The 19,997-nt window shown below is 39.2% G+C and overlaps 3 protein-coding genes across 3 annotated transcripts in view; 1 reads left to right on the forward strand and 2 right to left on the reverse strand.

The window, feature by feature from the left end:
* The window catches only part of LOC137288864 (small ribosomal subunit protein eS25-like), a 222,276-nt gene that overhangs the window by 150,131 nt on the left and 52,148 nt on the right, over nt 1-19,997 (reverse strand). The gene's annotated exons all lie outside the window — the stretch shown is intronic.
* LOC137276717 (large ribosomal subunit protein mL40-like) lies at nt 765-10,698 on the reverse strand. The gene is made up of 5 exons (XM_067808349.1): nt 10,626-10,698; nt 9,334-9,417; nt 7,886-8,056; nt 6,983-7,181; nt 765-2,544 (listed from the first exon to the last, which is right to left on the reverse strand). The coding sequence occupies exons 1-5, from the start codon at nt 10,676-10,678 to the stop codon at nt 2,428-2,430; spliced, it is 624 nt and encodes a 207-aa protein (XP_067664450.1). The 5' UTR covers nt 10,679-10,698; the 3' UTR covers nt 765-2,427.
* LOC137288816 (DNA polymerase epsilon catalytic subunit A-like) overlaps nt 10,900-19,997 on the forward strand; it is a 71,027-nt gene continuing 61,929 nt past the window's right edge. The window contains exons 1-4 of the mRNA XM_067820814.1: nt 10,900-11,066; nt 13,215-13,341; nt 14,992-15,072; nt 16,896-17,033. Coding sequence (XP_067676915.1) covers nt 11,002-11,066; nt 13,215-13,341; nt 14,992-15,072; nt 16,896-17,033 — 411 coding nt within the window. The 5' untranslated portion in view covers nt 10,900-11,001. The remainder of the gene's footprint in view (nt 11,067-13,214; nt 13,342-14,991; nt 15,073-16,895; nt 17,034-19,997) is intronic.

Consider the following 19,997-nt stretch of genomic DNA (forward strand, 5'->3'; position numbering starts at 1 on the left):
ATGGCTACATGGTTCTTAGGAACTACTGTTGCGATATGTTTTGTCCATGTGTATTGTTTAACAGTGTAACAGTGATGTCTACCTGAGATTTGTATTGGTTATTGAGCGTCAGATGACAAAGATTTTTTCTCACAATAAATACATGCTCAGTGACCGTGTCTGTCACTACATGTACTACTGATAACTTCACTGCTGTTCTGGGTGCTGTTGTACAAAGCGACCTTAGCACTAAGGTGATCGTTACTCCCATACTCTAACAATGGTAATATAGACTTACAACCACTGTAGCGCTTAGGTGATCGTTACTCGCATACTCTAACAATGGTAACATAGACTTACAACCACTGTAGCGCGAAGGTAATCGTTACTCCCATACTCTAACAATGGTAATATAGACTTACAACCACTGTAGCGCGAAGGTAATCGTTACTCCCATACTCTAACAATGGCAACATAGACTTACAACAGCTGTACCGCTAAGGTTTTGTTTTGTACAATGGGCCCCAGAACTATGTGTCCGAAATAAAATGCCAAATAAATGTTTCATTTTTTCTTATCTCACTTACTAAACTGTTTTCAAAAATTATCAAAACCTTAACGATCTGATGAGATTTCTCATGGACCACTGCTTTTACCCAAAGTTTGGAGAAATAAACCTGCTAATAATCAGGAAAAATGAAGGACTAAACACTCTGGATAAAAATATAGCTATGATTATGTTGTTACTAGTTAGTGACAGACCAATAACAGAAAAAGACAAACAGTATGGAGGCATACTTCTTTTATTCACATCCACACATAATCAAACATGGGACAATAAATAATTTCTCAAGCCCCGTTTCCTTAAATGGAGAAGGTGTGTAGCCCAGTGGATAAAGCTCGTAACTCCGAGGACCTGGCATACTTGGCCAAGATGCGCGAAACCCATTTCTTGCTAAAAGGGGCATAAAACTGACCTCACTAAACAATCACTGTTTCCTTACTCACACGATGTCACCAACTTGCCATCTTGATGTCACCAACCTGCCAGATATCGTCATGGCGGTTATTTAATGCTAGTTGTACAGGCAGTGAGTCAGTTTATGAGTTGGCTTGTATGCATGTTTTCAGCAACATCATAGCAGGGGATGCCAGGAATGGGCTTTACACATTTTGCCCATGTGGGACTTAAACAAGGGTCTTCGGCATGATGAGCAAGCGCTTAAACCACTAGGCTACCCTAGCAGTTGCACAGACACATGCCAGTCTTATAAATCTACCGTAAAATAAACACACTACAACAGTCTTCCTTGTCAGCAAAAACACTTGCTTCTTGAGTAAATAACATACTGACAGGAGTTACCTATTCATGTCACCACTCCCCAATCATGGAAATTCACAATGCAAAAGTAGCTTTGTCTGGCTATCAACAAGGTGTGGCAAAAGTTTCTATATTTTGTTAAAACTATTTTAAGCCACTAACAATAATTTCAAGGCACGCGAATTTCAAGAATTACAACATTCAACTTGTTGACCAAGGCTTAAACGTGTTTTCACCAGCTGGTGGTTAGTTCAGCTTTATATAGATATGAGTAATAGTGAGTGAGTGAGTTTTATGCCACTTTTAGAAATACTTCGGCAACATCATGGTGGGTGACACCAGGTATGGATTTCACAAACTGAACCCATGAAGGGAATCAAACCTAGGTCTTCAGTGTGACAAGTGAACACTTTAACCAGTAGGCTACCCCACTGCACCACTGGGGTATGAACAGCTGCAATATTGTGTTGTGGGTAATCGGGTTTAAGAAACATGTCTCCTCATTCATCATGAGCAACCATAAAACATTTCACTAACTTACCGAAGACATTCCTTTTAGGCATATGCCATCATAAGAATACTCTGAATTACTGAGACAGTGTACATGGTCATCTGAAAACATATCATTCAATGATAGCTCCACACTACTGCCTGTCTCCCATTATTAGTTTCATGTTAAAATGTCCAGAGTGAGTGAGTTTTACACCACTTTTAGCAATATTCCAGTAATGTCACGGCAAGGTACACAAAAAATGAACTCCACTCATTGTGGGCATGTGGGGAATCGAACCCGGATCTTCAGCATCACAAGTGATTGTCTTAACCACTAGGCTACTCTCTGCTCCAAAAATATCCAGAAAACTGATCAGGTTTGACCATACTTTATTTTTTACAGTCAAACACCATTGGTTAGAGCTGAAGGGACCTACTTCTTGATTTCATTCTCCCAGGTTCTACAGAATGGGAAAATAATGTCTAAATCAGAATTAAGCAGGAACCAAGCTTTTACCTCGCAACAACGGTAAATTTAACAATCTGAAGTTTGACACAAAAGTGTTTGACTGTATCCGATTTTTGCATCAAGGTGTTTAACTAAAATTCGACATCAGAAAGGTTCTTTACATTCTTCATCTGTCATACTTCTTTGTTGTGTCAATGTAGTCTCCGTCAACAGGGTCAAAATCTTTAATTGGTGGAGTCTCCACGGGTCCTTTCATCTCAAGAGGAAGAAACATCTCATCGACCTGGGGAAAAGCATAGATGATATATTCATTGTACACAGGGCCTCATAGGTAGTGGACAAAATATTCATTGTACGCAGGGCATTATAAAGAATGGACAATATATTTGTTGTATGCAGGGCATTAAAAGAAGTGGATGATATATTCACTGTACACAGGGCCTCATAAGTGGTGGACAAAATATTCATTGTACGCAGGGCATTATAAAGAATGGACAATATATTTGTTGTATGCAGGGCATTAAAAGAAGTGGATGATATATTCATTGTACACAGGGCCTCATAAGTGGTGGACAAAATATTCATTGTATGCAGGGCATTATAAAGAATGGACAATATATTTGTTGTATGCAGGGCATTAAAAGAAGTGGATGATATATTCATTGTACACAGGGCCTCATAAGTGGTGGACAAAATATTCATTGTACGCTGGGCATTATAAAGAATGGACAATATATTTGTTGTATGCAGGGCATTAAAAGAAGTGGATGATATATTCATTGTACACAGGGCCTCATAAGTGGTGGACAAAATATTCATTGCACGCTGGGCATTAGACCTAGTGGACGATATATATTCATTGCATTCAGGTAATTATAGGAGAGGATAATACACCAATCAATTCAAGACAGTATAAGGTGTGGACATTATATTCATTGTACTCATGGCGTTATAACTATAAGGAGTGGACAATATATTCATTGTATGCAGGGCATCATAACAAGAGGAAGACATAGCCATTGTATTCAGGACATTGTAGGAAGTGGAAGATATATTCATTATCATACTCATTGTATTTAGGGAAGTATCAGCAGTGGGAGATAAAGTCATTGTATCTGGGGAATTATAAGGAGAGGATTATATATTATTCAATTCAGGACAGTATACGGAGTGGAAGATATATTCACTGTATCCGGGGCAATGTATAAGTGGATGATATATAAATCTGTTTAGGTTAGTGTAAGGAGTGGAAGATATAGTCAGTGAATTTGATTAAAATCTAAATATTTTAGATATTTAAATACTTAAATTACCATAGGGCTTATGCATATTACCTCAAGCATCGCTTAAAAGAGATCAGACAGTCGTTGATACGCCATTCTACCGAATGTCCTCCATGGCAAACTGCCAAAAACATCCCTCCATAATTGATGGTACAGAGCAATTTCTGTGCAGAGCCATGGTGGTTGCCCAGGCCCGAATCTCATGCAGGGTTGCTGGCTGACGGGTGCGGTAAGTGTTTCACATCGTAGTCCACCAAAATAGTCACCCGTAACCATAACGCCACAGTATTTCTGGACACCTCTCCTTTTATTGATGAGGAAAACAGGATGAAAAGTCTTTTATGAGACCGTCTTCTCGATGCTGACTTGGAGATGTATAATTTCAATGCCTTCAATGAACAAAGAAGCAGTTTGTCAGAGTCCTGAGGGCCTAGAATGGATGACAACGAAGGGATAGAGAATAATCAGTCCGGTTGTCCAGGGAGCTGGTTCTTGGCGACAAAATCCCATAGTAGACCTAAATAAACCCTGCCATGATGAGCTTGTTCGAACTTCACATGGGTTACATTCACAGAGTGAATCTCACTGACCCTTGCCACTGTGGCCAACGCCAAAAGGAAAACTGTCTTCTTGGAAAGATTCTCATATGAAGTCTTCTCCAAAGGTTCATAAGGAGGGCCACAGAGATGGTCTAAAACAACATTCAAATCCCAAGCAGGAGGACAAAACTTCACCTTCTGATCCTCCAACTTAAACGCCTTCATCATGGGGAGGAGTTCCGGCACCTTGGACACCTGCTGGTCACACTTGACTGTTATGACAGAATTAAGAGCCGATAAGAATGTCACAATGGTACTGCCTCGAAGATGTTTGGACCTTCTCAAGTAGGGGAACAATTCTGCCAGAAACTGAGGAGATACTGTTAAAGGATTCTGGTTTCTGAGTGTACAAAACTTCTCGAAAGATGTCCACTTGTTATTGTAAAGAGATCTAATAGATACCCGGTGTGCAAGAGCAATAACCTTTGCCATCCGAGTAGAGTAACCCTTAGCTCTCAAGGCTTTCTGCAGATGGTCCAAACATGTAGAAGTAACCTCGCCGAATCGGGATGCGGAAGATGACTGTGTGGATGACGTAGTAGCTGCAGCAAATCTGGTAGCGGGTCCCCGTCGGCGAGACGGCACAAGTCGGTGAACCACATTCTGGCCAGCAACCAGGGCGCAACCAAAAGCAGATGAATCTGCCGGGAACACATAAGCGTCCAGCCCCCCCCCCCACGACATGGACATAGCATCGATCGCCCAGGGCTGTGGATCCCGTATGGGAGACAAGTACAAGGGAAGCTGACGGTTGAGACGTATCGCGAACAGTTCGATGAGCGGCTGGCCATGTTGTTGACACAGCAGACGGAAAGCCTCCGAGCAGCATCCACTCTGTTGGCGATGGTCTGCCTGGTCTGGAGAGGGCATTTGCCAGTACATTCCTGCAACCTGGGATGTGGCGAACTTGACTAAAATGTTGCCATCGTCGAGAATGTTGGCCAGCTGAAACATCTGGTCCAACAGCTGCTGGGATCTTGTGGTGCCTTGATTCTGAATCACCAAGACGACCGTGGAGTTGTCGGATGCTATGAGAAGGCATGTGTTCCACAAAATCGACATCCAATGCTGAACAGCGAGAATCACCGCTTGAAAATCCGGACTGTTGATGTGCCACCTGTATTCGGCGTCGGACCACAACCCTGAGACCGTCTGACCGCTGAAGTGAGCGCCCCAACCTTGAAGGGAAGCGTTGACAAAAAGTTTGTGGTTGTGTTTCAAGTCTGTCAAGGAGACGCAAACATTCGACTCTTGAGTCCACCATTGAAGATACTGGTGAAGATGGTATGGTAGAGGGAACCTGACACATAGATTGTCGGCCTGTATGTGAGGGAGGAGAAAGCGCTGCAATGGTTGAAGCATCAGACAACCTCTTAGTGTCAGATCTTGAGCGGACAATACTTTAACCTGCCACTGGAACAGCGTCGAGAGATGATCCACCCTAGAGGCGTTGTCTTCAGTGAGGTCCCAGGCGGTTGCCGACGTAGCTGAAACTAAAGCCGAGATGGGTTTAAGCATACGTTTTAACTCCGAGTCAATGGCCAACATCTTCGAGTCCTGGACTCTGTATGAATTCTGTGGAGAACTAGCCAGACGTTTAAGCGATTCATCATGAGCTGCCCCATTATTGGCGAAATCCAAACTGTGAATCTTATAGTTGCCCTTCTTAGACTTGATTGTAGAAGATAGAGAAAACTTGGGAAAGGCCGCATCATAAGAAGCAATCGTGTCCGCCACCATCGGATGCAGAGGAATCAGTAATTCTGGTGAAAAGCGAATATCTTTCTGATTGTCCATGCCAGGAGACGGAGAGGGACAATCCAGAAGCCTTTCAGCGATCCAATCATACACCGCAAACGGAGGTAGGTAAGTGCCCCCATCATTCGAGTTCTCAGGTGCATCCTCGTAGTCAGGTGACAAAAACCTTTCCTCCATGTCGTCCCATGATACTGTATGACTCTGACATGGAGAGATGAACAATGATGGCATCGATCATCAAAAGTACAATAAACAGCCGCACAGCCCGGACACCTGCGGTGGGGATCCTTTGCGGACTTCTGCACCTTGCAGAGTGTGCAAAACTGACGGGTCATAACAAAGCTGCAACACGCAGAGAAACAAATAAATCACTTAAATGATAGAACGCCATAAGGGAATTTGATTTAAACAAAGAATAACCTACAGCAGAAATGGAGTAACACCCATGCAGAAAAAAAGAGCACGCCCTAGTGACGGGACAGCAGAGAGTACACAACCAAAATGGCTGCCCCCCACCGAATCACGCTGAGCGTAAACAGTTAGCGAGAAAATGGATATTTAAGCAGAGTTATGTGCATAGCAACACACACTGGTAAAGAAGACGGACTGGAGTCCAACATTTACCAACATGTGCAAGGAAAAAAGGACAAACAACATGGAAACTAGGACAAATCGACGCGGGTCGAAAAACACGAGGTAGCCAGGTAAGGGAAGATAAATTACTGTAAACTTCACCACCATATGGGGAAAAGGTAGAAAAACCATACCTACTAGAGCAAAACACAACTTTAATACAAAGCAAGTAGCAAAATAGCGTAATCAAACAAAAATCACGTCTGATAGGTAAGACACTTGAAGTAAAAGTGAAGTTTTTGGATTGTTCGTGCATGCACGGATAGGGAGATCACGTCTCTTCCATTCCTATACACTCGTCGATACATGAGATAGCCATTCGGTAGAATGGCGTATAAATGACTGTCTGATCTCTTTTAAGCGATGCTTGAGGTAATATGCATAAGCCCTATGGTAAGGTAAGTTAAAAATTAGTTTTACGCCTTACGCTTGAAACAATATAGTATACCTGGATTGCTTTTTGGTAAAGTTCTTCTGATTCTTCACGAAGACTATCCAGTGCCCTCTGCTGGGATTTCATCGCTGCTCTGATGGCGGACAATTCATGTTGGTGACGAGTCATGCAGTAACGGGTCCAGTCTTTTGTCAGTAATGCACGGTACTCACTTTCCTCAAAGGTCAACACTGTCTTTTCACGTTTTCGTGACCTGAAGAGAGAATGTGTGAGAGTGATTGTGTCGATGTATATATTATTTTGACATATGGATGAAATAATGCTGACGTCACATTAAATATTAACTCAGCATCCCCACACATAAATGCACACACTCACTCATTACTTACTCACTCATTCAGTCTTCAGGCTTTAAAAAGACCTTATCCATGAAGATCCGGGTAAAAATTGGTCTTCATTAAGCCAAATTTGTTGTAAAACGCGACAAACGGGATCAGATGGTCACCCCTGGTCTGACTGACTTGGCTGACACACTGCATTGTATCCCAACGGTGTAGACATGTGATCATGCTATTGATCACTGGATAGCCTGGTCCAGCTTGATTATTGACAGACCATCACCATACAGCTGACATACTGTTGAGTATGGCATAAAATAAAACTCACTCACTCACTTTACTAGACCTTGGCCCCATTCCTATGAGCTATTGTAGAGGTGAGGTGATTGCAACTCTGTTATGACTAGTGAAGTGGTGATGATTTATGCTACGTTTAGTGACATTCCAGCAATATCATGGTGGGGAATACCAGAAATGGGCTTCACACATTATACCCACATGGGGAAATGAACTCAGGTCTTTGACGAGCATTGACTGATGAGAACACTTATTCCCTTGAGGTATCAAACCAGGGTCTATGTGAGACGACAGATCACTTTACCACCGGGCAACTCCTTACTCAACATCATCCTTGATTTGGAGATCTCCAACAATTTCTTCGACTGGTTTCAGCTGCCTGCCATACTTCTCAAGCCTCTTTATCTGGCGTTCAAACTTCTTCTTTCTCTTTGTCTCTCGAGCTATGATTGTTGCAGAGTCAGCTTTTTTCTTCTTCTTCATTGGAGCAGCCCTGTTGAGATAAAAGGCAACATTTTATCACTGAGAAATACTTTTGTATTAGCTGTGCTTGAAATTGGTTATGATGCATGACAACCTTTCATGACTCTTAGCAACTCTTTGATGAACACTAAAGCTCGAAGAATGTGATGACATGACACATTTTATGAATAACTTGTACACAATTTATAACAGCATTTCACACTAAACAAAATGCAGAATGAGAGATTATCTATCCTGTATTTGTTCTGTATATTCTGAAATACAAGCTGTTGATCAACACTGTTCATTTAGCATTGTTCACTGGGGACGTATAAACCATTATTCCTTGCAGTTCTTAGTTATTTAACTGTTACAATTCCAGATGATGAGTATACCCTTGAGGAGTTGTTGTCAAAAGGGAAAAAGAGGCCAAATTGAAAACATAATATTGGCCAAAGAAAATTCGAAAGGGCCAAAGGAAAGTCAAAGGGCCACAGATCAGATTCAAATAAGAACATACAAACTAACATACATGTCATCATATTTGTATCAATATGTAGTACTAAAACAGTAATATATAGTGTGACAATCATCTTTAGTTCAAAGACATCATCACTCAACACATCATCACACAAGTTCACTACAGACATTGTGAATCATTCCACTGATATGGTGAGGCCATTAATCCATGAAACTTCCTCCCAGCTTTCAAAAAGACGGAGGCATTCCTCTTTGGTCATAGTTGTGTCACAGCTATGATGGGTCCATCCAAGACAGTAGTCACACTCCAGGGCATGTTGGTTCTTCATAACTGCCTTGTCACAAGCAACATACTTTACAGGCATGGTTACCAATTTCAACTCTGCTTGAACTGATTGTCTTATGTCACATTCTGAGTCATTCTGAGACGTTTCACAACTAATTAAAACATTAACCTTCTTCAGATTTTTGAGTAGTGTAATTGTCACCAGTGACTGTGTTAAAACCTCTTGTAAACATACAGTTGTATGACCTGACTATACTCATAAAATAAATACTTAACCACTCTGAGAATAAGATGTTTTAAATAAACAACATTGAGACACTCTGAGATGGTTTAGGATTAGAACTACACCAACAACATTTCTTCGAGTCTTACCTAAGTTACTATTTTTTTTTTTAAAAGTTTGACCCTTCTGACTTTAATCTATGCCCCCATGGACTTTCCCTTGACCCTTTTGACTTTTCTTTGGCCCATTTGACTTTTCCAGCTTTGGCCCTTTTGACCTGTTCCCCCCTTGAATGGGGCATCTCAGTCTTGTGTCTCACCAGACTTGACTGGACGTCCTGAAGAGCAGAGGGTGAACCTGAGTGTGGACATATCTTGATGTCGTCAACCCGCCCAAACTTAGTCTGAAATGAGAAGTTGTGTGTGTACATCATTACCATGATTACTACATCACTTCAGGATGAAGCCAAGGCAAGGACAATGACATCTAGAAAGTGGATTACACCTTCTCAGTATAGTGGACATTTTAGCACTTTTGACATCAGTGTTGTAGTATCTTCTTGGGATCCATGTCTGCCCAGGGACACACACGACATGCGAGTAGTTCCAATCACCCGCTTTATTATTCTGACGTAGTACGCAAGTTCACAAGTTACATCACGTGACCTCAGATGCTATAAGGCATACAACTACATCTCAGAATTATCAGAATACTACAATCCTCCCACAGTTAGTGCTGAAAACATCCATTATTTTCAAACATAATATTTGAAAATATTTAAATCTACCACCAGTCAAGCATGTAATAAATTCATAAATGTGTTACAACAAATAAATAGACCATCAAACATATCCCACTTTCATTATTACACAAGTCTAACAATGACATATGAAACATTCAAATATTCATTTCTTAACATAGTCTTTCAAATATGCAGGAGCACGACGTGTCCTTTGAGATCTTCTTAAACAAGCAGTATCTGCTGACAGTGTAGCAGATCCACTCAGTTCATTTTCTTCTTCAGTTTCAGTCACATTAATACTCATATCTACAGCTAGATCAGTACACAAGTTATCCTGTTGAACAGTAAAGTTCTCTGTTGGCACTGAAGTTGCTTGTACTTGTGATTCAGTTCTGTCTAATACCAAGTTTCTCGGAATCATATCTTCAGGAATCTCAACATTATCAAAGTTCACTGGATCCTCACATGGAGCATGTCTAAGAAATTTAGCATTTCTTACACTGATAACACTGTATCACAGTTCACAACCTGGAATGTATCACGTTGTTTCTTGTTGATGATCACATATTTTACAGGTTTGTACGTTGGAGTTAACTTAAATCATCACGCACTTAACAGATGCAAAGTAATTCATCACACGTGCATAAAAACTTCAAACATAAACATAACATGCACAAGACGCCACACAGACGTCCACTGGAATGAACAAGTAAGTCAGTTGTTGCCGAGTCGTTTAGTTAGGTTTGGGTCAGGGTAGGTTAAACGTCATTACTCAATCCCGTGTACTTGCATAAAATATGTTGGCGAGCATACATTTTGTTAATATTTTGAGAAATTAAATCACACTCGGAAAATCATATCAGGCAAACCTTGAAAATGTTGACAGGAGGCCAGGCACTGCTTTACTCATGGGCGCAGCCATGTTGGAAATACCCCATAGATGATTGCGAAACGAAATTAACAAAATATGATCTTATATCTAATGACTGACACTATATCGCCGTAATCACATAATAGATAGTACATCCAGTTCATAAAGCATGAAAATAAGGATTTAGAAATAAATGTTTTTCATATCTCAAAATTATTCAGATTCGTTGTTCGCAATATTCGCTGATTACATTTTTTACAGCAATTAGTCAATGTCAAGGACTGTGTTTATTTCCCGCCAAAGTTGAAGTAAGGAGAGTGTTGTGTTGGTATATAAGGATACATTATGAACGTATAGAGACCAAGTATCCCAAAATGGTACTACAGAATTCTGGCCGGTTTAAGAACGAGAGGGATCAAGGTTCCGGCGAATCAACAGGGTACGATCGCATCGCACTTTGGTTACGTTGAGATGTTTGTGTATGACTGAACTCCTGAAGTAGCAATACACGCACTGGCAGTGATCGCAAGACAAAGCATTGCGACTATTTCTGATCAGTGAGGAACTCGTTGCACAGTTTTAAAGTAGTATCGACTATTTTGAACAGTAGATGAACAAAACAATGATGATCAGTTGTTGAGTAAGATTATAGCAGATATAGGGTTCCAGGATCGATTCTTTGAAATGTCACTGAGAGTACAGTGTGCAAAGTGAAAATATTTCATACTGCATGTCAGTAGCAACACTGTGCTGAAAAAAACCACTCTGAATCTTGATTGAATGTCATCTGGAAAAAGACATATTAAAGTGATATTACCTGATGTCATTAAGAAACCAACATTCCTGCATGCAAAAGCACAGTCCCCATGTCTGTAGTATCACTATCAGTGATCAATTTGGTGGGATGTTGGTTTTGACATTCCTTTTTACCGCTTATGGAATATTCATGCTTATGGTATCAAATTTTCCCTTTGACAAATGGTAATATTATGACCAATATATAGTGTGCACACATATTCTGACAGTTGTTTCATGAAACGTATAGATGAACTGATTATGATGCGTGATATAACTGACCTATTTATCACTGACAAGTCACATATTCACCACATTATATAACACATTTTGAAGCAGGTTTAAGAGTGTTTCACTGAACTTTGCTCGAACTGCATACTGAACACTTAATCAGTTAATGCATTCCGATACGGGCTGGTCTCATGGTTAAAGTGTTCCTTTGTCATGCGAAAGACATGAGTTCAATTACCAATATGGTTACAGTGTGAAGCCCATTCCTGGCGTCCACCACTTATGTTGCTGGAATAATGCTGAGATAAAATATGCTCCCTCACTAAATGTTATGTGTTCCAAACTTGGCCTGAAATCTTTGAACTGTTGAGGATGCATCGTGTACACTTTTTCCAACTGACTAACCATACATGTTGCAAATAATAACGAGGTGAAGGACGATCTGAATACCACGAATGGTGCTTAAAATGTTACATAGAACATATTTCACGTGAGTAATTATTAAACGTGGGGCAGGAAATCTTAGAGCACAACCAAGCGAGGAAATGGGAGTGTACTTTTGATGGTGGCAATATTTTATTTGGACAATATTTTTCAATCCAACACCACAGAAGTACATTGCCAACCTTTGCTCACTTTGCTTCGACTTGTCATATTCTCTATGCTGCGCAACCCCATTTGCGCCACAGTTTGCCTGTGATCTACGCAACTGGGATACGATGATGTGTGTCAACCAAGTCAGCGAGTCTGACCACCTGATCCTGTAATTTGGCTGTAATACGAAAAGCATGGTTTGCTGAAGACCAGTTCTAACCAAGATCTGTATGGGTCTATCACAAAACAATGAAGGATCACACATGTGGGAAGGTATTAAAACTATTATAGTCGTGAGTGGTTAAATAGGTGCAAGTGTCTCACCACAGTACCAAATGTGGCTTGTTGCATTGTGTGTGTAGACCCTTCTTTTTTCAATTTAGTCACTTAAAAATCATCAGAAGACATTCATCATACCCTCGGAAACTCGTATTTGATCAGACCTATATAGATGTACTTACACATTGTAGTGTGTCTGCATTCAAATTAATGTAAACTTTGCCATCAAGACATAAGATTTTGAAAACAGAAGTTACTGGTATTTTCCTAACTAGAAATATTGTCAGGGAGTCATTATGTGATTTCCAAATTTCAAGTAGATAAGAAGCCTAATCCATTTTCATTTTTTTACCTTTCCATAACTGCATACACACGTCACAAGCACCTGATTTCATTTTGCTCTTACAATTTGTATATAACCATGTGCTGTCCATGTTTTCGACAGTGGGTAAGTTTGCCTTGCCATTTGCCTTGACTCGCAAATGTTGCGAGAATGCCTATGTTGAAAATTGAATGCCAGTAAACAACCAGCAACTTTGTCTTCTTTTCAAATATGATTCGTATTCATTTGAATTTTATGTTGATTACCAATGATGCTGCACATCTCTAATAGTACACTGATGGTTGTTAGACTTTGGGCAATCATTCTCAGGCCCTGAAAGTAAAATTTTGATTATTTTTTTTTCAGCCGAGAAGACAGCACTGAAAAACGATTAAACAGAGCGACCTTGAATGATGAAATTGACGCTCGATTTGGGTTCGATAGGTACAAGGATCCTCAGGAAAAAACTGGCTGGCTCATCAACATGCATCCTGTAAGTTTCTTGTTTCATGTAGTTCTCAACTTTAGAGAATGCATAGAGTTTTAGGGTTGACTTATGTTTAACATGTTAACTAGGAAATGACTAATTGAAATGTTGTCAAACACAGGCAGTGATTTAGTACACATTATAAAGTCGTTGATACACCCCTTTGGGAATTCAGGTTGGAAAAAGGTCCCCAACAATCCATAATGGTCGTCAGGGGTAATTATGAATGGGGTGGTCAGTCATTTGGTTGATAGCTATTCATTGTGATTGGATCATTGGCTGTCCTCTGTCATCATGGTCATATAGCTGGAATTGAGGACTTATCAACAGTTGATATCAACAAGGATTTCTAACTAAGTTACTCTGCCTGGTAATTGGGAAAAGCAGTGTTATATTGTCCATAATTCTTTTGAATGCATTTATCATGTTAATTGTCATAAATTCTAAATAAACTGGAAATGCGGTACTTATCATGGCCATTTTGGGAGAAATACTGACGTTCGAGGACCTGTCGATAAGTTCCTGGGAATATTTCTGATTTTGACTGTTCATATATCAAACAAGAAAACAAACATAACTATGGTAATCTAATGTCAACAGAGGCAGTTATGTAGCCTAGTGGATAAAGCCTTGTCTTGTCAAGAACCCAGGTTTGAATCCCCCAAAATTGCATTCTTTGAAACCTATTTCTGTAATATTGTTCAAAGTGTGTAATTCTACTCACTGAAACAGATATAGAGTTTTATGCAGGGTTGCAGTGATTCACCCAGAGTTCCTTTTGATTCGATTTTCAGTATTAGACCATCGCTTTGATGTTTTTTTATTTGACTCTTCATGCAAGAAAAACATCAGATTTCATTTACTCTCAAAATAAGCTTTTTTAGTGTGAAATCTATCGTCAACTTGGCTATGTCTACTAGCAACAGTTCTCATGGGATAATCATGATAATTAGCCTGACATCAAGCATTCAAGTTTGGCCTTATTTCAGAAACTGTTCTAGTTGGAGTCATAATTACGTTTTCGTAGTGTGAAAATAATATAAATAGATATCCAAACGTCAAATCGGAATAGTGATAATGGTTATTGAAAATTAAAATTGAGGTGCCAGATTGAACTGTCGATGTATCAAACCAAATCATTGAAGCCCTAGTATTATCTATACAAAGTATGTTGGCAAGCCATCAAACTATGCCTCATGTCAACAACTACTGATTATCCAAACAACGTTTCATATCTTCGTCTCATGGTTGTCAGTTGACATTAAGGAACCTATAATCCGTGCATGAACAATACATTTCAGACCTAACCATCCCCAAATTAGCCAACTGCTACAGCTGTCAACAGCTGTGACAGCGAAGCATGGTTGTACACTCGGTCCAGTCTAAAAAAGTCATATTTGGAGGTCTCGCAATTTTGATCCAGAACTGGTTCTTCAATATACACTCGTTAGTGGAAATCTGGTGCTGGAAGTAGGCTGGGCCCCATCACACATCACATGTTGGAAAGGGACCTGGGAACCAGCTAAGTGCCGGAGTAGCACCTCACAAGACTTACAGGCCCAACTGGTACCACCAGTATGACAATACTGCCAGGAAATCATTGCTTAGCATTGTGTTGCCTGACTGATAACTTTTATTAATGATGTTTTGTTTTAGACTGACGTCCTTGATGAAGATAAACGCCTGGTCAGTGCTGTTGATTATTATTTCATTCAGGAAGATGGAGAACGTTTTAAGGTATGACCAGCCACAAATCAGTTACAGATCAGACTGCTGGCATCAACTTGATTTTCAGAATCATTTTCAGTTGAGTATTTTAAACTATTATAAGACAAGTTTACTATAGAGAGAGCTCCACATAATCTGCATAATTCCTGTGAATGCAAGACTGCAGTATCTTAGCTCTCAACACTACATAAATCTTGAGATTTTTGACAGATGTCCCTTTGTCTGTTTTCCATCCGTAATCAGTTGTTAGGTTTATACTATCCTGCTGTCTTACCTTGAAGATTTTATAGTGTGAAGGCAGTCAAAATATTGTAGCATTCTCCAAATTATAAGTCCTGACCATCTGTTTAATGTGTACAAAATAGGCAAAATATCCCGTGAAACTATTAAATTTGAGTTGGTTGGACACAAAATACAAGTAGCCTTTCCTGTTGGCATAAATTTCTCTTCTGATCTGTATTTGCCATTTCTCTCCAGGTATCACACCAGCATGTATTCTGTGATTAATGTTAAAACTGAAAACCATCAAAGCAATTTTTTAAAAGTATTGGCTGTTATCAAAGTTATTCACTAAGAGAATCACAGTAAACAGGACACATGGGAATAAAGTATGCTGAATATCTTAATTAGCTATTAATACCCTATGAAAGTATACAATAACATCTGTATTATTGGCTTTGTGGAAGTTGATTCAGATTCAGGTTATTCAGTATTTAGAGCCTTGAGGCCTACAGATGCATTTTATGCTTACGTGGTATGGTTTACATTTCTTGCATTAAAAATGTGTTTTAAATACATTGCAGTCGATTTGATAACATCAATATTTTTAGAATTTATGAGATTGGACAATGAATGTTTATCTGTAACAGGCAGTGAGATAAATGGCAGATATTTAATTCTTAAATGGGAGTACATAGTACACACAAACATTAATATTTTTTTTTGCACATAAAATTCATTTACAATATTCCCTAAATTACAATTTTTACAAATGGATACGCTTAGGTCAGACAAATCCCTTTTACATTTACGTACATGATTAACTCTAAGAACATGAAAACTTGTTCTTAGTTTACAAAAGGCCCTCAACAGACCTTTATCTTGCAAATGCATGATATAAAATTCAGGCTGTAACAGATTTTTATGGGAAGAATAATGTTCTAAGAAATTGGAACTGTTAATTGACATCAAACATTCTTGTACAAAAATACCTTTAAGGCGTTTGCTTAAATATACATAGAAAACTCTGTTCATTTCCAACATCCTGCTCTATTCACACATAAAAGAAACCAGTTGCAAAAAGTAATTGTCTAACCTCTGTCCAATTTAGCTTACCATTATCACCTTGCATTTTTAAGAAAATATAGCCTTGCCTTGGGTATCTAAAGGATTCCATTTTCAATAATTTAAGTCAAAATTTTATTACTCTTATTCTACTTAATACAAATGTATTACAACACCCTGTTTCACCCAAAATAGCCTTATTAAAGGCCTTGTGGAAGTTGATGAATCATAAGAATGGTATGATACTGACTGGGTGACAGCTCGTTTATTATACATATTATGGTATTCACCCTTGCTTTACAACAGTTTAAGAACCTATACCCATATGTCACGTCATACTACAATAAAGCAGTTGTAATTCATAAACTATTATACCTCTCTTGCAAATAGTAACATGGGTAAATACTTGATGATTCAGAAAATCATGTTGCCCTCTAAACTGAATTTAATTTGCTGAAAAAGATTGAACAACCATATTTTGCTTGCTGTTTGAATGATATTGACAATTTGATTGCTAACAATTCAGTCTCTTGTTTGTTGTTTGCTAGGTGACGCTGCCTTTCAAGGCTTACTTCTATGTTGCCACCAAGCAAGACTGTGAGCGAGAGGTCGCATCTTTCCTGACACGAAAGTTCTCTGGGAAAATAGCCACTATTGAAAGTGTTATGAAAGAAGATCTTAACCTGGTAAGTTGTGCTGTCTGTAGAGTGTAGTATAACCATCCTCAGAGAAACTTGTGGCTGTTATTGAGGACCTTAAGGCACAAATCCTTTCCTTGACAACAAGGGAAAATTCTCGTGACAGGAGAGACAATTCATATTGTTGGGGATATAGACACAATTCGTATGGACGACGCAGTGCTTCTTCTTGACGAGTGATATTCCAGGGGGATAGCCGGGACAATGCAAGCTTCCAGCATCAGGGGTCTTCTAGGCCTCAGAACTTTTATCAATCTCAGGGACAGCGACCAGTGGTGCCCTTCCAGAGGTCAAATTCCATGGACAGAAATAACTACTATGGACCTCGGCAAGGCTCCATACTAAGGAACAGTCAACAGATGACACGTCCGATCAGGATGTGCGGAGGTTGTGGACCCTTTGGTTTCACGTTTAAAGTGATGATGATACTTCTGACGATGTGGAACTCAATACCACTGGCAACTTGTGTACCGGATACCTATCGACTTCATTGGGGTACTACCTTCAGCCATATGGGAAGGCTCATGACGTATGAACAGACTTGGTACCATACATTTGCAATTGAACTTCCAAAACGCCAAATACCCAACTCTTCCGAAGGATACATGCGTCAACATTAGTGCCACGTTGAATGAAACAGCTTGTGATGAGAACATGATGTCAATCTTGAATTTTACATATTCATATTGGCTGCAATCAGACTCTGCGATTTGAAATGCAATGTATGCTAACTTGGGGGTTTTGTGTGGCTAGTTGGTACCCTAAAGTATATTGCTTTTTGAATAGTGCTGTTCTATAATCGCTACTATTGCTAATTATTCTAAATCCGCTTGTAAGACGCACGCTTTTTTTTGCAGCTTATCATACGCACTATTCTGCTGTATACTTTGGCTAGTCACCGGTCGTTGACCTAGGGTACGCCTCCATTAGTTAGGCCTTTTGATTTGTTTTGAATCTTGGTATTGTGCTTAGCGTTTCTCATCAATTTATAAGGGACAATATAGAATCTAGGGATGTTATTGGTGTTTTTGGCTTGGCTCAGAGGAATAGACCGGTCTGGATTAAACGGAACCAGCTTGAATATTGGCCCCAATTTGCCATATATTTTTTTCAATTTAATGGGTATTTACGGGGAAACTGATGTCCCGCATTCGATTAAAGTTGATATACCAGAACTCATTCATCCGTACATCCATGACGAAATTTTAGCTATTTTAGCATATGATATCCAGGCACCAATTTTTCATAATGGATTACCAATTACCACTAAACTTACAGACCCAGAGTATGTAAACATATTAATTCGACTGACTGTCATGATCATATATGGCATGTTTTTCGACTTTCTCGATATTGTCAAATTGGGGTTGAGAGAGGCACTTACACAGGTAAATGTGTGCAAGAATAAGCTACCATTCACCAAATAAACAAAGGCTCATGCCCTTCTTCTATGCTTATTTGAGAGGAGCAGGGTATACTACGAATGAAGTTAATAATTTTTGTATGTTTGGCGATAGAGGAATTTTAAATCATCAGTTGGAGCAACGGCATTCTCCCCTTTGCTCTAGCTGGTGATTTTCCTTTTCACAAAACTTGGGAATAATGTGGATATTGTGGAAAAGATATTCTTGATTTAAAGGAATAAGTAATAAGGGGATATGAAATTCAACATTGCACATGGTGTAAACACATATACTATGCAACATGCGCAATGCATGTATTAATAATCTCAAATAGGGTCGATTTGGTTTTCAAACATGGGGTTGCAGGTACTACCTGTACCCTTAACTCACCATGACAACAGTCATCTGTTCATTGACAGTAATAATTCACACAGATGTGAAGTTTGTCAAGTTTCGTTGGATGAAAATGTCCGAGGCAGAATTTCAGATGGCTTACAGTAGCCGTATTTCGAAAGACAACGGATGACTGGAACTACTACGAGCTATGCTTGTGAAGTAGCTCGTAGCATGTTCCATGATGCCTTGGCTTTTGCTATGATAGGTACAATGTTTCAATTTATTATCCCATATTTTCTGATAGCTGATCCTTTGGACGGCCAATATTATGATAGGTCGATAATAGATTATCATTTAGAATTGCCCAATGTTTCGGACAGTCAATCCCTTCACTATTGCATATGCAGGGATGAACAACCTCATTCAAATAGGTGGTGGAATGCAGCTTTTCGTCAGCACCTGCCGTCATATATGGTTTATGATTGGCCTTTCTCAGACCAATCAATTCGTTCAGGACTTTTCTCTTTAGAACCGCCGGTTGGTAATATTGCCCCTAATATCGATTCAGATTAAAAACAATTGGTGAATATATAATTTTGTTTAGGTTGATGGGAGGTATGTTATATAAAATGGTGTTGTAAAGTTAACGTGATTTGTAAAGAAAAGAAAAACTTAATGATTCCAACAAAAATTCTACCGGCTTTTTTTTATTTTGTACTGATTTTACCATACATCTGCATCGGCTATGTTTATTCAGATATCTTTACAGGGTTGTTGATTGATACATGACTGTTTCGCTTCTCAGATAGGTACAACCAAAGACAGATCCTATCTGAGACATTTACCTGTATTTTGGCATTTTGAGTTTTCGGGTCCTCAGATATATAGGTATTCTGTTGATATTTCTTATTAATATTGTATCATTTATGTGTATCTTAATCTTTACTATTGATGTTGATATGATGTTTTTATGTATATGATGATGCTTGAGCCATTTATCAATCGCATGGGACATGCTCTACAACAGGAGGGGCATGTATAACCAGGACATTTAGAGTTAAAAAGTTTATAAAACATTTGATAAATATATAAGGAAAAATTGAAGTCAAGTTAGGAAGGGTCAATGTACTGGGAATGTGCTTTGATCAAGTAATCAAATTTTATGGATTCACTTTTCTTCGGGGAAATGGCAATTTCTCTGAACTGACATAAA

Source organism: Haliotis asinina, chromosome 1, assembly GCF_037392515.1.
Source record: "Haliotis asinina isolate JCU_RB_2024 chromosome 1, JCU_Hal_asi_v2, whole genome shotgun sequence".
NCBI lineage: Eukaryota > Metazoa > Mollusca > Gastropoda > Lepetellida > Haliotidae > Haliotis > Haliotis asinina.

What these genes read in the sequence shown, in the direction of transcription:
- LOC137276717 (XM_067808349.1), bottom strand. Translation starts at nt 10,678, where the DNA reads ATGGCTGCGCCCATGAGTAAAGCAGTGCCTGGCCTCCTGTCAACATTT. An exon ending in CTCCTGTCAACATTTTCAAG is followed by an intron (nt 9,418 to 10,625) that starts GTTTGCCTGATA and finishes TTCTCATTTCAG; the next exon opens with ACTAAGTTTGGGCGGGTTGA. An exon ending in TTTACCAAAAAGCAATCCAG is followed by an intron (nt 2,545 to 6,982) that starts GTATACTATATT and finishes GCTTTTCCCCAG; the next exon opens with GTCGATGAGATGTTTCTTCC.